This window comes from Dermacentor variabilis, chromosome 5 (genome assembly GCF_050947875.1).
Source record: "Dermacentor variabilis isolate Ectoservices chromosome 5, ASM5094787v1, whole genome shotgun sequence".
Lineage (NCBI taxonomy): Eukaryota > Metazoa > Arthropoda > Arachnida > Ixodida > Ixodidae > Dermacentor > Dermacentor variabilis.
In genome coordinates this window covers 29911326-29926656 of record NC_134572.1, presented here as the reverse complement: position 1 = coordinate 29926656, position 15331 = coordinate 29911326, and the positions used below count along the sequence as shown (strand labels likewise).

General features: G+C 47.7%; 1 protein-coding gene across 11 annotated transcripts in view; it reads left to right on the top strand.

The window, feature by feature from the left end:
- LOC142582393 (protein couch potato-like) overlaps window positions 1–15331 on the top strand; it is a 156295-nt gene that overhangs the window by 39409 nt on the left and 101555 nt on the right. The window contains exon 1 of one of the 11 annotated variants that reach the window (XM_075692067.1): window positions 4826–4975. The exons of 9 other annotated variants lie outside the window; for them this stretch is intronic. In XM_075692067.1, coding sequence (XP_075548182.1) covers window positions 4919–4975 — 57 coding nt within the window. In that variant the 5' untranslated portion in view covers window positions 4826–4918. Of the gene's footprint in view, window positions 1–4825; window positions 4976–15331 lie in introns of those variants that run through there. One more of the 11 variants, XM_075692065.1, reaches the window with a different exon arrangement.

The window sequence follows — 15331 nt, the reverse complement described above, 5'->3', positions numbered from 1 at the left end:
TATAATTCTTTCATGGAGAGAAAAACGGCAAGAAGCCTTCGGCGACGCCATTTTGTATGGAGAGGGCAAATTCATGAAGCGGCGCACTTGTCCATTGCGTGTCAGAAAGTGCAGCCGGCCTTGCGGCCATCAGTGTCAAATTTCTGATCTGGTCATAATGGAAAACAGCAGGCCGCATCCGCGTATACCTGCGAGCAGAGTCGGGAAGTAATCTTACCTATTCGTGTTCGCCTGCCTCTATTCACGTGTATTCGTGCAGCAGGTAAATTTCTCGCGCATGAACAAATCAGGGCGCTCGCGAAAAAAAAAAATCTTGTGCATGTTTTGACTCTGTGGGTCTTTTTCTTCGGTGATTCGGCGAAGGGATGGTTTTGTCGAGCCAAATATCAGACCCTGGACAAACAGCATGCGCGAATGCGGTGCGTCTCCACAAGTGTATGTAAAAATCCGCGAATGCTGTACTTATACAGACATTCCCATAAACCTCAGCAGAACGATTTGGTCAATGTGAAAGTTAGAATCTCCGTAAAAAGTCGCAGTCGGTTACAGTATAATGTAAAACTAGTTTCATAAAACTATACCTATATATGCAGTTTGAGAAGTTATCAGAAATATAATGCGAGCATTGATTTTCGGATTGCCCCATGCGTGAAAATCAGGGCACGAAATCCCGATGCAAATCAGGTGGGCACGCGATTCACGAGTTCATTCGCATAGCGGTCGCATTCGTTTCGTAAACGGGCCCGTCCAGCCCTTCTCGACCCGCGCCCAAGTCAACACGATGCGGCCCTCCCACTACGATCGCATCATTGCTTATGCGCTCGCCGCCGCTATACAAGCTCGTCAGGGTGAGAAAGCTATAGCGAACAGTTGCGTTGCCTCCTTCCATCGGGCGCGACGACCGATTGCCGAGGACGCCGCGTGTAGGACACCGCGTGCGAACGATTTGCATGAGAGCCCGGCGATTGCATCGCGATTACCGGCGCCAGCGAATGGGCGCTTTCACCAGGCCGCCCATTAGCGGTCGCCAAGTACACCGCCGCTGACTGTTGGGTCGGAAGCTTTCGTTAGAATGCCCGCCGCCGGTATTAAGCAGGGACGGAGCAAGAGGGTGAGCGGGGGGGAGCGAGGGAGGGGGCGTTGCACAGCGTCGACCGTTAGACACTGTACGTGCTGTTATGCGCGCCCCATCGGCCCCTTCTAGGAGAGGTCTACGTTAAACTTTCAATTTGAACACTTGCTTCACGGAAAGCGGCCTAGCTGACTCTTGGTCCGAATTGGAGGAAAGTAGTTGTACTTGCATGAAAAAAGGGAAGCTATGACGAGAGCGTAAAGGTACGAACTCGAGAGAATAAATTGAAAGTGTGAGCATCAGTGGATATTTCTAAGAAATGTGTAGCAATGAAGAGAACTAAACACACTAAAAAATATAACGACGTTAGTAAGCAAAGGATGACCAAAAAGAAAAATAAATGACTGCAAGCTTTAAAGAAAGTATAGCGAAGGAAATCAACCAAGTCTATGGCTAATTCCTTATATTGTAACTATGAGAACCGGTCTCGGGTTACCTGCTTAAGGTGTAACTGCTTTGTAGTCGTTAGTAGTTGCAACGAAAAGTGTTGTCTTGATTGTGAGAATGCAATTAAGGAGGAATGGAATTTGTGCAGACCAAAGACGTGTTATAAACGCGGAACGAAAGCCAAGAGAATTAGTTGCACAGTTACGCAAAAAAAAAAAGAAGTAGAAGAAAGAAAACGAAGAAGAGGGGTGCAACATCTGAGGTTAAACGCGCTCACATTACCATGAGCTGCTGTTGGTTCTCCACGCAGGTTAGTTACCGATGAAACTCGGCGACTTGCGATTTCCCAAGTAATTTTTTTTATTCTTGCTCATGTTCTATATTCTAATTCGGAGTTAGTCGTACATATGACCACTCGAAATGCAAGCGAGAGTGCAGGTTGTTAGGTGTTCTGGCGAGACGAAAGATTCTGTGCCATTGTTTGTTTATTAAGGGATGCGTGCCTCAAAGAAGTTGGCCAACGAAGGTTCGGCTATCCTACAAACATAAAAAAACAAGGGTGCCAGCAACTAAGAAGCTGGGAGAAAAACGACAAGCGCAGAAAGGATAAAGGGCTGAATGATTTATTTTTCACGTGAGCTTTGGAAAGGATATCACTGTATTTTCTCTGATAGCGACTAGTATAATAATTCTTTGTTAGAGGAGTAGCGGGTGCCATCTAGAGGCACCAACATCTTGTTGAATACATCCAATATTAATTATAGTAAATATAAATAAAATATCAAGTAAGACAAGCATTGCCTGCCACACTCTGTGCATTTACCCTACGTTCCCTATAATGTTCTCTTTATTTTTCGTTGTACTGGCCTAGCTTTCTGTGTGCTGATTGCAAAGATGGACTGGTAATCTGCCAGTCCAAGGGAAGTTCGCGGGTCGCACGGCATATCGGGCTCTCAGCACCCACTCCAATTTTACAGCTCTTAATTGTACACCTAGAACGACGCAGAAATGCTCTCATTAGGTGATGTCTGAAACAAATGTAATGAAGTTCGTTGTACTTAAAAAAGAAGTTAAGTTTTGCATATGTTGGAAGTATAATTTACATGAGGGACGCTAATTTCTTTTGTAAATATTTCCCAATACCGACTGATATAGTAAGAAAAACTAATTCAGGCAAATAGGTTTACAATCAGTAACTCCAGTTTTGTGACACTTTTTCCATTGTTTCTGCTATATTAAAAAGTGTGAAGAGCGTAATAAAAATGGGTAAGAAAAGCTGCTAAATACACTGGATAAATTTGTCTCTCAGCACATTTTCATTTAAATTGGTTTTCGTGATGCCTTATTATACCATACCAGAACCAAAAATTAATTTCCCTAGGTATTACGTGTCAAAACCACGATCACATTATGAAACAAGCCGTAGCGGGGGACTTCGAATTAATTTCGGTCACTTGAGGTTCTTTAACGTGCGCTCAACACACGGTACACGAACGCTTAAGCAGGAGACACACGGTACGATTCGGCGTCCGATCCGACGTGCGGCGCCGCATGCTCCGGCATGCGGCATCCGACGATTCGGGACACACGGTGCGTGCATCCGAAAGATTGAGCGACGCGTAAGCTCCGCCCAGATCCAGCCCCCCAGCTCGACTTCATAGCCACGTCGAGAAACGCAATACAAACAACTCTGCACAACACTGCTTCGCTTTAAACGAACACTGTCAATAAAATCATGCCCCTGCAAGTGACAGAACACTTCACGACGGCGCGTTGTCCACTTACACTCCGCTAACAGCCAGCGATAGGGCCGGTAGGCCTAGCTAGGCAGACGACGCTTACGATCCAACCCGAGCTCGTCGAAGGGCGCTTATGTTTGCCAAAACAATTAACACTGTACACTTAGGTAGCGCGTAATTAAATACAATTGGTTTACTCGACGCAGTCGCTGCAAAGGGCAAACGTGCAAGCGAAGCGAACAGCGTCGCTCAGACGGTCGTTGTGGGATGTCTTCCCGCGAAATGCTCTCGCGTCGCGGCTCGCGATCTCGCCAGTAGCTTAGGGCTAGTAGTGTACTAGGTGCTGCTTTGCATAGCAGGCACACGTTCGAGATAATTTCACTGAACTGGTAACTATTTCTTGTCGGAAACAAACTGCAGCAGGCAAGGGAAAAAAAAAAAACACTGCGAAAAACCGGCCAGCCAGCGCCGCCTCCGTGGAGGGAACGTCGGAGAACGTCACATGCCAGCCGCGCTGTCATTGGCTGTGGCCAGACGACGGTGCGGTCGCCGGTGGCGTCGGACGATGAAAATCTGCCCGGTTTGCCGCACGCCGGACGTCCGATCCGGCGCTTCGGCACGGCAAAACACCTCGATTCCGGCTGCCGTTCCGGCTCGTCGGACGCCGGATCGTACACCGAATCGGACCGTGTGTCTCCCGCTTTATAGCCTACATCGGAATGCGGCCGCTGCAGCTCGGAACCGAACCCGTGACCTCGCGCTCAGCAGCGCAACGCTACCGCGGCGGGTACATCGTGCAAAATCCTTATACCACGCACATCTCGAACGGAAGAGGATCACATTCAGCAAGTACCAAGGTTGGAAAACACTCGTATGAGATATCCTAATCTGACACCAAAGTTTAGCCGCGAAATGCTGGACCTGGCGTACTTCGACCGCCATTCGTTAAGCCGAGACACAAAGCGAAATATCCTGTTGTTGTGATGCAATAAGGCTAGCTATGACCACGTGCTTGATAATAATGATACAACAATTAATTAACGAGAGCGCGGCGCACGTTCATTCTGGCTGTGCTTATGAGTGGCATCAGAGATTAACAGGAGCCGGCCACTGTACTGTGACGTCGTAATATATCCACTTCCGGTGTGCCGAAACTGGCTCGCAAAAAGAAGTAGTATAGCAAAAAGTTTTGACGCCTTGGCGCTTGCCGATATTGTTTGAAACGGTCGCACTTTCCGCCTCAACCTTCAGCTTACGCAAAGAATAAATAAAAATAATACAATTAAAGAAGGAAGCGGACAAGTGATATTGTCATGTCAGTGCTCCATTAACCGAGACTCTCTCGACTGCCTGAACGTCAGGTCCAGCGCGGAGGCCACTTGCAAGCGACAGCCTACGTGTATTTTATGTCTTCGAAGAAGAGACAAACAAACCGAGCATATGGTGCGCCGAGTCCGGGGCTACGGCCACGTAGCCGTCGAGATGCAGAAACAAAAAACACGCCAGCTGCGGGAGAGCGGACAATGCGTCGCCCTGAGTGAACAAAGCGCTCACACGCTGTCCCTGACCCGTCTGCTGGCGAAGGGGTCCGCAGCCTTCCACGAAACCTAATCCTAGACAGACGCTGATTCTCGAGGCATGCGTAACAATGGCGTGAACGATGCGCACATGGCACCGACTTCCAGAACCTTCTCGGAACATCCTGTGTGACATTGAGGTTTGTCGTTAATAGTTAATACTTTACAAAAGGTACGTCGAATGATTAACTGTTCCGGCTAAACCAAGGCAACTTGGCTTCAGCCAGGACAGTTAGGGAAATAAGCTGTAAACTTGAGCGATGGCGTTCGTGCCATATATGTATCTTGACCTTTTGGAGGTCAGCAGCGAGGTGACCGCGGCCCCAAACAACACTGGCCGCTGGGAAGCAGACGAAGAAGAAAGCTATATTCCTGCCGCGGCGTAGAACGCTCCTGAGTTTCTGGGTTAAGCTGACGTGTCCTTTAACCGCTCTCGACTAGCTAGAACCTTGCAATAATGTGGCCGCAGTCGATGAACGGTGCAGTATAAGCTGTGATCAAATCGATCCATTAAGGCCAGCTAATCTGCTGGCACATCGTTGACAAAATAAACCCGTGGGTGCCGTGAGTTGTGCGTTTGCTTGGGGCGCATTGCATTTGGTGCGATAAGTATAACGCCGGATTTCCTTCTTCATTTTAAAGCGAAGCTTTTCTTGCCTCTTCTCTCGCGACTTTCCGGGTGCTGCTGCTTTGATTGTCTTACCGCGCCTGCCGCTGGGTTTCTTGCAGCACTAATCTCCCAATTTTGCTCGCGTACGCTGCTGAGTATCTTGCAACGCCACCAGATGACGCTCGCCTCCGCGCATCCCGGTCGGCGCCGCCGCGGCAGCGATTCGCAGTTTGCGCGTATGGCACTTGCTGTGTGTGCTTGCTTTCCTATGCGACAAAAATGCAGGTGCCGGGCTGTGGAGGTCACGTGATGGGCAGTTATAGTGTGAACATTACAATCGTCTATAGCCTGAAGAGAGCGCTTAGAGCTGGTGTCTCAACAGCGTGCTGGCCACGTTTGAAGAAGGCGCACGTAAACAGGCGCCAGTAAAATGGCTCCAAAGCGTGCAATCAGCGGCGAGGACACCCAGGCCCGAATACATGCGTCGCGGGGAACAGGAGCGCCTTCGTTACGCAACGAAACATGGTGCAGACCGCGAATGCATGTACACTATGTATGCATACACTTATAATAATTAATCGAATTATGTACAGCGCCATAACTCGAAGTTTAACACTTGTGCCACGATGTTATGCGTCATGTGAGGCAATGATAATGCTCCAACCTCACAGAGATTATGAACAATGACGCACAACAACGCCTCAAGCAAACACGTCTCCCTTTGTGTTTTGTGTACTATGCAGACAAACAGCACTGGTGCACGCAAGGTAACGTTTAACATCAACTCACCACTCTCGTTTTGGACTAAAAACAGAAGAAATTACACATTCGCGGCCAACATCAGCGCTAATTATTGTCAATCAAAGCAAACAGCATACAAGCTTCGCTTACATCGATTCTCACAGTGCGTGGTATCCGCATAATTCTTTTTTACTGACTGTTGTGTGTGTGTGTGAGGGAAGGCATTCAGAGTTCTGGCAGCGACTGTGATGTCTGCCTGAAGGTTGCCTAGCAACCAACATGCTGAAGCAACTGAAAGCCCTGACCGTCGTAGGCAAACAGCATGCGCATAGCTCGTCAACGCGAGCACTGTATAGTGTCGGTGCGCTTGTCGCCGATTGTTGCCATGACGACTAACGTGACGCGACAGCTGAAAGACCTTACATTTACAAGTGATACGTAAATGACGCTTCGCCGCAAGCACTGAAGTAGCGTGTGTTTTAGCCGTTGCATAATGCATCCACCGCAGCACTCGGCCTCGCGGAAAGCAAATAATTTTTTTTTATTAGGCGAAAGCCTTAGGTGTGGATTTTGGCGGGTGACCTTGGCGAAACTGCGCCGTGCGAAAAGTGGCGGACGCCGCAAAGAGTAAAAACACGAAAAAAAATGTGCGGGTTGACGTCACATTTCTCAGGGAGGTTCCTGTAAACAACGCAAATAGGTGCTTTGAAGAGAAAATTTGGTACATTCCGGTCTGGGTGGGAATCATAACCGGTCCTCCGGGGTTGAAGACGGCTGCTCACGGCTGCTCCACGGTTCTGGTTTAGTAAAGGCGTGCCCAGTGCTTGTGTGACTGTGCACCTCACGTCGCAGCCATCTCGCTGTTTTCGAATATACGCAGCGCAAAGTGCGCAAGACCCTGTATATATATACCGGGTGTCCCAGTTAACTTGGGCCAAGAGAAAGAAAGAAAGAGATAAAAGGAAATTTGGACAGAGATTAAAAAAAGAAAAATCAGGAGCTCCAGAGAAATCGTGCCGACTGCATAGTAGCGGCAGTCATGTGTACTTACAGTCAGTATTTTATTAATCACGAAGTATTAATTAAATAATTGCTTGTAATTATCGAACTTCTTAATTATCGCTTGAATCGCAAACATGTCAATTACAAAGTTTTAGGGCACCTTAAATAACCACCAAATCAAGTAAGATCAAGTATTTATTTCATGTTGAGGTGTGCCTGGTTATTTCCCAGAAGAAAAAAAAAAAGCCCGCGAAATTGGCGAAATATGAACTAGATGAGCGTTCGCGCGCCGCTACTCAAGCGCCTCCAAGCAATCTTTGAAAGATATGCGGCTGCATTCGTTTATCGCCGCGTGGTACAATGCTTCGTCATATAGCATGGCTCGAGAGGGTTCGCGACCTAACTAGTGTGGTGCGATAAGCGTCAGCATCTGCGGACGCAAGAATGTTTTGGTCGATCATGAGGCACTCGCGATAGCTTCAACCTTCGCCCTACAAAAGAAGTTCAACCAATGTTAAAAAAAGAACAGTGCGCAAGAGAGCACGAAAAAAAAAAAAGAAAGGCAACTCACGCAAGAACAGAAAGGAGATACTCAGGAGTTTATTTCAATAAAAAATAAACCAAAAGCACGTAAGGCGTTCCAGCTGCCCACAAAGAAACATGAAAAGGTGCCGCTAGTAAAGCCGTGTATCCGTGGCTATTCGCTTGGGAGCGCTTGAGTAGCGGCGCGCGAGCGCGTATCTATTTCGTATTTTGGATGTTTCGCGCGCTTTCGTTTTTTTTTCTCGGAAAAATTAACTAAGCAAAGCTGAGCACCAAACAAATGCTTGATTCTGAGGTTATTTGAGGTGCCCTACAACTTTGTAATTGATAGGTTTGCGATTCAAACAATAATGAATAAATTCGCTAAATATAAGCAATTAATTAGTACTTCGTGATGAAAAAAATACTGGCTGTAAGTACACACGACTAAGGCTACTATGCAGTCGGCACGATTTCTCTAGAGCTCTTGGTTTTTTTTAAAATCTTGGTCCAAGTTAACTGGGACACCCGCTATACATGAGCGCATGTCAGTGTGCGCCCGCTACACTGGTCGCCGCCTTACGGGGTTCCCCCTCCACAGAAAGGACACTCAGCTCTGCTCTACTCTAACTTCATTAACTCTGGCTTAATTAACATAGAGTTCATTAAGGCACTTGAACCCACGGCCTTTGCTAGGAGCGGCACCCACGATTAGCTTTGGTGTTAATTAAGGTAATGTTAATTAATGCACAGTTAACAAAGAGAGAGTTCATCGAGGCACTCGAATCCGCGACCTTTGGCGGGAGAAAACAAGCAATAGGAAGTAACAACGGATTCAAATGAGAATGCTAAGTAAGCTAATGAATGTCTCGCGAGTGTGCAGGCTTCCGCCTTCATCCTCTTTAGCGCATGCTGAAGTGACTGGGATTTTTTGGTGAGCACTTGACAAGTCGTTCTACTGCGATGACGCCTATCGCACAAATGTTATGGTAGACCTCGGAATTAGTTTTGTCGGCGTGCAAACAGTCGTCATCATTATCACCACGCGATCTCCACTTATCCTTGGCCTGCATGTGCCGATTACATTCTGCGCTTATCACTTTTCTAATCTCGTCTCTCAATATAATCAAGCCCTCTGCAGACCTCGACCCGTTTCCCTTCTCTTGCCACCCATTTTGTTACTATAATTTCACTCTTAATTACTACTTGCTCTTACTGCCAAGGAATTAATAGATCGCACTCGCTTTTTCTCAGAATAAAGCTTTCCGATGGGCGTGCAAAACCTGCCCTTTACCAGCCGCACTCATTGGGCTTCTTTCAGCATGGTCAGTTGTAATCAGAACATCGTTTACAGGGAAAGCGACATGAAGCGATCCACAAACACCGCGACAACATCTCGTTGTTATTCGAGAGGCGATGTGCTGCCGGTGGCCTCCGAGAGAACAGCGGCTTCCTTCGCGGCAGCGCCTCGATTCGGCGTGAGATCGCCCCGCGGTCATGTGCGCATCCTGCCTGCCTCCCGGAGGAAGCCAAGTGCCCACGCCGGCCGCTCGCCTCCCGTAGTACGTAGTAGTAGAGTGGAGTAGCCCCCGCCGGTCTCCGTGTGCGTGTCCTGGGGGCAATGAGGCCGCGGCAGCTGATACGCACCAGGTGTTTCCCGCCGAGCGCTGAATGGCCGACCCGCCGCCGAAAGCACTGGGGCGCCACTTCCGGTCCCCTTTCTCTCTCCCTCTCTCGCGCGTAGAGAGGAGAGAGAGAGGAAGGGCACCGCCAAATTGGTGCGGCGGGGTCGTAGGGCGCCGTGCTAAACGGTTGCGTACGAGTTTTTTTGTCCTACGGCTGGGGCTCGCCGCCGGCCGCCTCGGAGACGGGCGACCGACCGCGTTCGCGGAATGCCTTTGCTGTCACAATGACCGCTCTCTGACCGGACGGGAACGCGCTCGCTGGCTGTCGGCGCGAAGCGAGCTGCCGCGCCGCTTCTCAAGTGCACGAACGGCGTTGCGGCAGAACATGATTACACGTTCTGGTGAGGGAATATTACTCTCCTTCCTGTAGAGCTGTGTCTTATTTCGCCACCGACTCAATGGCTGTTTTTGACAAGTTTCGTCCGCCCAGACCGAAAATTTGCACGTTTATTTCTTCTTTCTTTCTCAACATTTTAGACCCGCGTGTTCCTTTCCCTATAGTGGAGAGTAGCCAATAGGGTTCAGACTGGCTAACTTGCCTACATTGTCGCTGTTACCAATATCTCGTTCTTGTGTCTCTATCATTATCAGTTACGTCATAAATTGATTTCATTGAAAAGGTTGAGAATTCACGATCTCTTGACGCGTTCCCTTTGAACTTAGAGCATTGTTTCTCTTGGTAATAACTTCTACTCGCGTTGACGCTTCGGTGATATGTTCATCGAACTTCTCAATAAATAGCCGTGCGTTAACTTCGGCCTGGGAAGCTGCAGGTTATAAACAAGGCGAGGCGATTCATTGATAATCCTTCCAATTAACCGATTAACGCTGAAAAAGCGATTTGTGTTTTTAGCCGTTTATTCGGCAAACGTCACGCAAGCTAAATGAGGCGACACCCACAACTAGCCGTCTGCTAATAGTTTTCGTGCTGAAGAAGGGGCCTGGTTGCAAGATACCATGTGCCGTCATTTCTTCATCGGTGTCACTATTGGAGAATGTAAGCACCGAAGTTTTAAGTGCGAAGTACTCCAAAGAGAAATGGAATGCCGAGATTTAAACAGTATTGGCCTCGAGCTCCACCACTGGAAAAGCTGGCGCCACCGTCGGCGTGACGTGCTAGGAGGGATCACGTGGACATAGCGGCCGCGTCGGCTGCTTCGGGCGCGCCGGTGCGAGCTGAAAACGAGTTTAAATTCCCTCGTACGCTGCGGTCCTAATTTAGTGGCGAAATTTTCCCGCTTCGAGTGTCTCCATTACAACGCTTCAAAGCACTACAATAGGTAGTGGCTGCCTTTGAAGGCGCGCAACATGGTAGGCTACTGCTCGGTTCCGCAGGGCCGGACGCACTTAACGGAGGCCGGTGTCAGCCTTATTCACACGTAGCCGCAGGACAAGAAGCTGCGTGAAGCTTGGCTCGCGAAACATAAAACCGGCAAACAGTCATCGGCAACAACTCGGGTATGCAGGAAGCACAGACGCGAGGAAGATTTCTGCTACGTCGCCCGGTCTGCGATGTTCTGAAAACGCGCACTGAGACGCTCGCCCGAGTCCGCTGCCCGACTAATGTCATGACGGTTTGGTCTATGAACTTGTCGATGCTATAGATACTCGCAAGTTCAGTGGAGTGGAAAGGCAGCGGTAAGAAGCACATTTAAAAAAAGCATGGCATATGGTCATGTTTGTGTTATGAATTAATGCACTCGATTACAAAAAAGGAGCAGCGGGAAATTGCACGCTGAGAACACCGATAAACATACAGTGCGACGCAACTCGAGAAATAATATTGAAAGGTCAAAGAATTTAGAAGAAAAAAAAAAAGATTGAATCGTCGCGACGGGACATCACAGTCCCCGTAGGCGTCGAAGTCTCTACAATGAAATTATTTTTGAACAGCTCTGATAGCGCCCACGCAACAATGGTTGCTTGTATACTGTCAAATGCTCATATTGTGCGGCCTAAAGCTCATGACACGGTGCGAAAACGCGCGCGCGGAGAAAGCGAAACAGTGCGCGGACAAGCATGCAGACGCGCAGTCGGTCGCTGCGAATCTGCGCGATAGCTGAATTGAGGCTTCATTCTATTACGCTCCATTTAGTTATACAAACACTATAAGAACATATTTCACATAGTTTGCTCTCAGCGTTTACCTACCTTTCACGCAAGAAGCCGGTTCGGGAGACTCCATCGCGGCGACCGCGCGCAGTGGCATTCACTGTACGTATTCGGTAAGGAGATAGCGTCTGTAAACGATTGTGTGCTTTCAGTTTGCCCAAGATTATTGTTTAGACAGTAAGAAACTTCTTTCGTTTCGAAAATACTTATAGAAATGTCCGGGAGAGCTCGCGCGTGGTGTTTTCAGTGAGCGCTGACAGCAAAACCTATGAGGAGCGCGCCGCATGATCCCTCATACTACGCCAGCGAGGCGCTTCCGATAGATGGCGACTCCGTAACTCCTCGCCGCCAATAATAACAAGTGCGTAGTGGATGGAGGACGCTAAGTACAGACTCTCTAGTATGTCATCCACGTAAATCAATACAATACGTTAATAGACCTGTTACGCGAATTCTAAGAAAGTCTTTAACCGGGATAGTATAGGAAAATTAATTTGATTCACAATTAATCGACATGCATTCAGTTTCTCTTGTGTGTGTGTGTGTGTTTTCATAACAATGACTGGAAGGGCAGGCTCCCAACTTAACGCTGAAGAGTGGCTTAAATGACGTCTCTGCAGGGGAACCGTCTGTGTCTATGGAGTTCGAGTTATTTTCAAATGGACAAATTGACTGGGAGCTGCCGTAAAACTCTTTATAGCCCGCTATAGCTCGTGACATGCTCATGGAACGCTCCACATACGTGCAAAAATGAACAAGAATACTGCTTGTCTTGTTTGCACTCTACGCGTTGTATGGTACGCTGACATGACGTTCGACAAGCCTATTGAGGGCAAATTGAAAGTTTACTGTTTGCATGACGAAACCCATGGAGAAACCGACCGTCAGGGCGCGCTTGCTATTATAACGTATAGTGCCGACTAGTTTTGGCCCAAACCGACGCGTAACTGAAATAACTAAATGTGTTAAAAATAGACTTTGATCACGAACACGTTCATCGTCAAGCTTCACCAATCACCTTTTTTGTATTATTTTCACCGTGTTTAAGGAGAATCTGATACCCTTGTTTGCAGCATAATACAATACGGCACGTCCGCAGAGTTGATATTTAATCTGTGGATCCAGAAAGAACCACAAAGAACGATCGGTCATGAAGTTGTACAAAACATGTCAAAAGATATATATATATATATATATATATATATATATATATATATATATATTATTTTGTGCTTGTGCTGTCACATGCTACAGGAAGTTAATTGACGCTTACCAGCAAGATTTTTCCAGTCGTTACATATGTTCAACCTATCTTTCTTGCAGGCTATTCCTGCTTAGATTCGCGAGAACTGCTGTGTTAAATAGCACTAATTTGCAAAATAAGTATTTTCTTACCGTTTAGCGCTGTTGTCAAGTGCGACGCTATATATAAGCTTGTCCGTACGATTATGTTTCTGCCTTCAAAGAAACCTGAAGCACAGCGCGTCTTCAAGACAGTTTAAGTATCGCGTACTCAGCGGAAGTTGGTGCTTCACGAAATAACGCATCTAATAGCTTCCATGAGTGAAAAGGAAAGTGCCTCGCCTGTAGCTAGATGCGTGCTAGGGAATGTTGTGCCTACCAAAGTGTCTGCTGCAAATTTCCTCATCCTTACGTCGTGCCGCTGGGCACATCGCTCTCTTCAGAAAAGATGATGGCACAGGACAAAGTGCTGTGTTTGACGGTTATTATTATTATTATTATTACTACTTAAGAGTGATGTGTTCGAAGTTCGTTTATGTTTGTTACTCAGTTTGAGTAATTTAGCCATAGGTTGTAGTTAGTTCGTTCCCATACAGCTGCCCCTCTTTTCATTTCCTTTCTCTTTTCCCGCGGTGCTGTGTTTGCTAGCTCTGCTACTTCGCTGAAGATTTTTAACGTAAACTCAAGGGGAGTGAATCCCGGCGGGAACACACTGAAGGTCAGCCCTGCCTGGCACCACCAACTACGTAACGACCACCGCGGTTAACATTCGAGTGAAAGAATAGTAAAAGCTTGGTCCTAAACTGGGACATGCGGCATCTTTCGGTGTGTTTTGCTATATTCTGTGCTCCTGCGTCGTATTTGTTCGTCGTCGTTTATACGCTAGGGTGAGAAATCTCAGAAAATGTGCTCGTTTGCCTCCGGTGCAAAGGATTATAATATCTACTCAGGGGTAGTATACGCCTATTGTCGCAGACAGTGGCACCACTGCATATCACAGCTCACTATAGACGAGGTCACTGCGTGTGGTAGACCGCGCACTCGCGCCGCTTGAACTCGGAGGCTATGAGCAGACGCAGGCACAGCATTTCATACGACAATTACTAGAGGGAACTTTGGCGCGGGAGGCAGGCAGTATATATAGATTACCGTGGCAGTGACAGGCAGCACATAAATCTTGCATAATATTCGTGCTTTAATTTCGACTTCAGACGTTCTTGTGGCGTTACTCGTTACGCTTTATCTTTCGATATATATATATATATATATATATATATATATATATATATATATATATATATATATATATATATATATATATATCGTTTTCTGCACATGATGAGGCAACAAGTCTGTACGCACACCTACAATAATTGCTAATTTCTTTTTTGCACGCATAGCACAATATCTGGCTAAAAGTGATCAATCTGCAAAGTCGCAAAGCCGTTTGAAGCCAAAACGACGAATTTTAGGCAACTCCATGGGCTTCCCGTCATATCTCCCCCTCCTATATAGTCGCAGATCGCGCAGACGCTAGCGCCACAATTTCCCCTAGCAGCTTCTGTCGCAAACTGCACGGGTCGCGCGCTGATCGAGAGAGCCGAGCGCGCTGCCGCAACGGGTACGGGTTCTATTCGTATAGCCGCGCAGCCGGTGGCGCGTGGCTTCCGTCGCTCGAGCAACACCGCGGAATGCCGCTCATTCACGGCGGCGGCGACGAGCGACGCAGGGTGACTCGTGACGTCACCCGCTCAATAGCAGAGCACGGACGCATGCACGGCTCTATGCAATGCCTGTCGTAGCGGATATATACGTGTACGCCTAGCGGAAGTGGCCGGCTGTCTGTCTGTGCCGACAAGCGAACTAAGCCGTCGCCCTGAAATTGAATTTTCGCTGCGGGATCCGAAACACGCGCAAAGGCGGCTAGTCGTACCCGTAGCGCAAGCGGGGGCTATGCTGCTTTTTGTAGCACAGCTGGGCGCGTACATCCGGGATTCGACCCCAGATTGGTTGTCTTTCGACGTGAATAACTGTGCGAGCATGGAGAACTCACTTTCGGAAGTGTAACCGGAGGTTTCACATCACCATGCATTTCCTTGTCACTTTCTGGTTTCCTTTAATTTCTTTACCAGTCTCCTTCCTCCAATGTAGGGTAGCAAACCAGGGCAAACCAGCTACGTTTACTTTCGTGCTTTTGAATTTATCTCTCTTTCTTTTTTGCCGTGTAGCAAACGACGACAGAATGTTTTATGCCAGCTTAGGAATAGTACAGATAGCGGTGGAAAGAGCAGGCGCCTTTCTCATTCGATCAACTTATCGTTTCAAAATTATGGCGAAGGGAGATGCCGGTGTCAGTGATCCGTCGAGAATGGGAAACTGGTGAAGAGGAAACAAAACTAAAGAAACGCACATATAAGGAGGGAACGAATCTGCGAAGCTCTTCTTGTGGCTAAAGTGTCCCGGTGAAAAGGGTGGTGCGGTATAATACTAAAGAAGCAAAAAAAGAAAAGTCAAGAGTAAGTAAGTAATGTCCGAGTGAGACAGGTAAATACACCAAGGCGCCGTACTCCATACTCGACAAC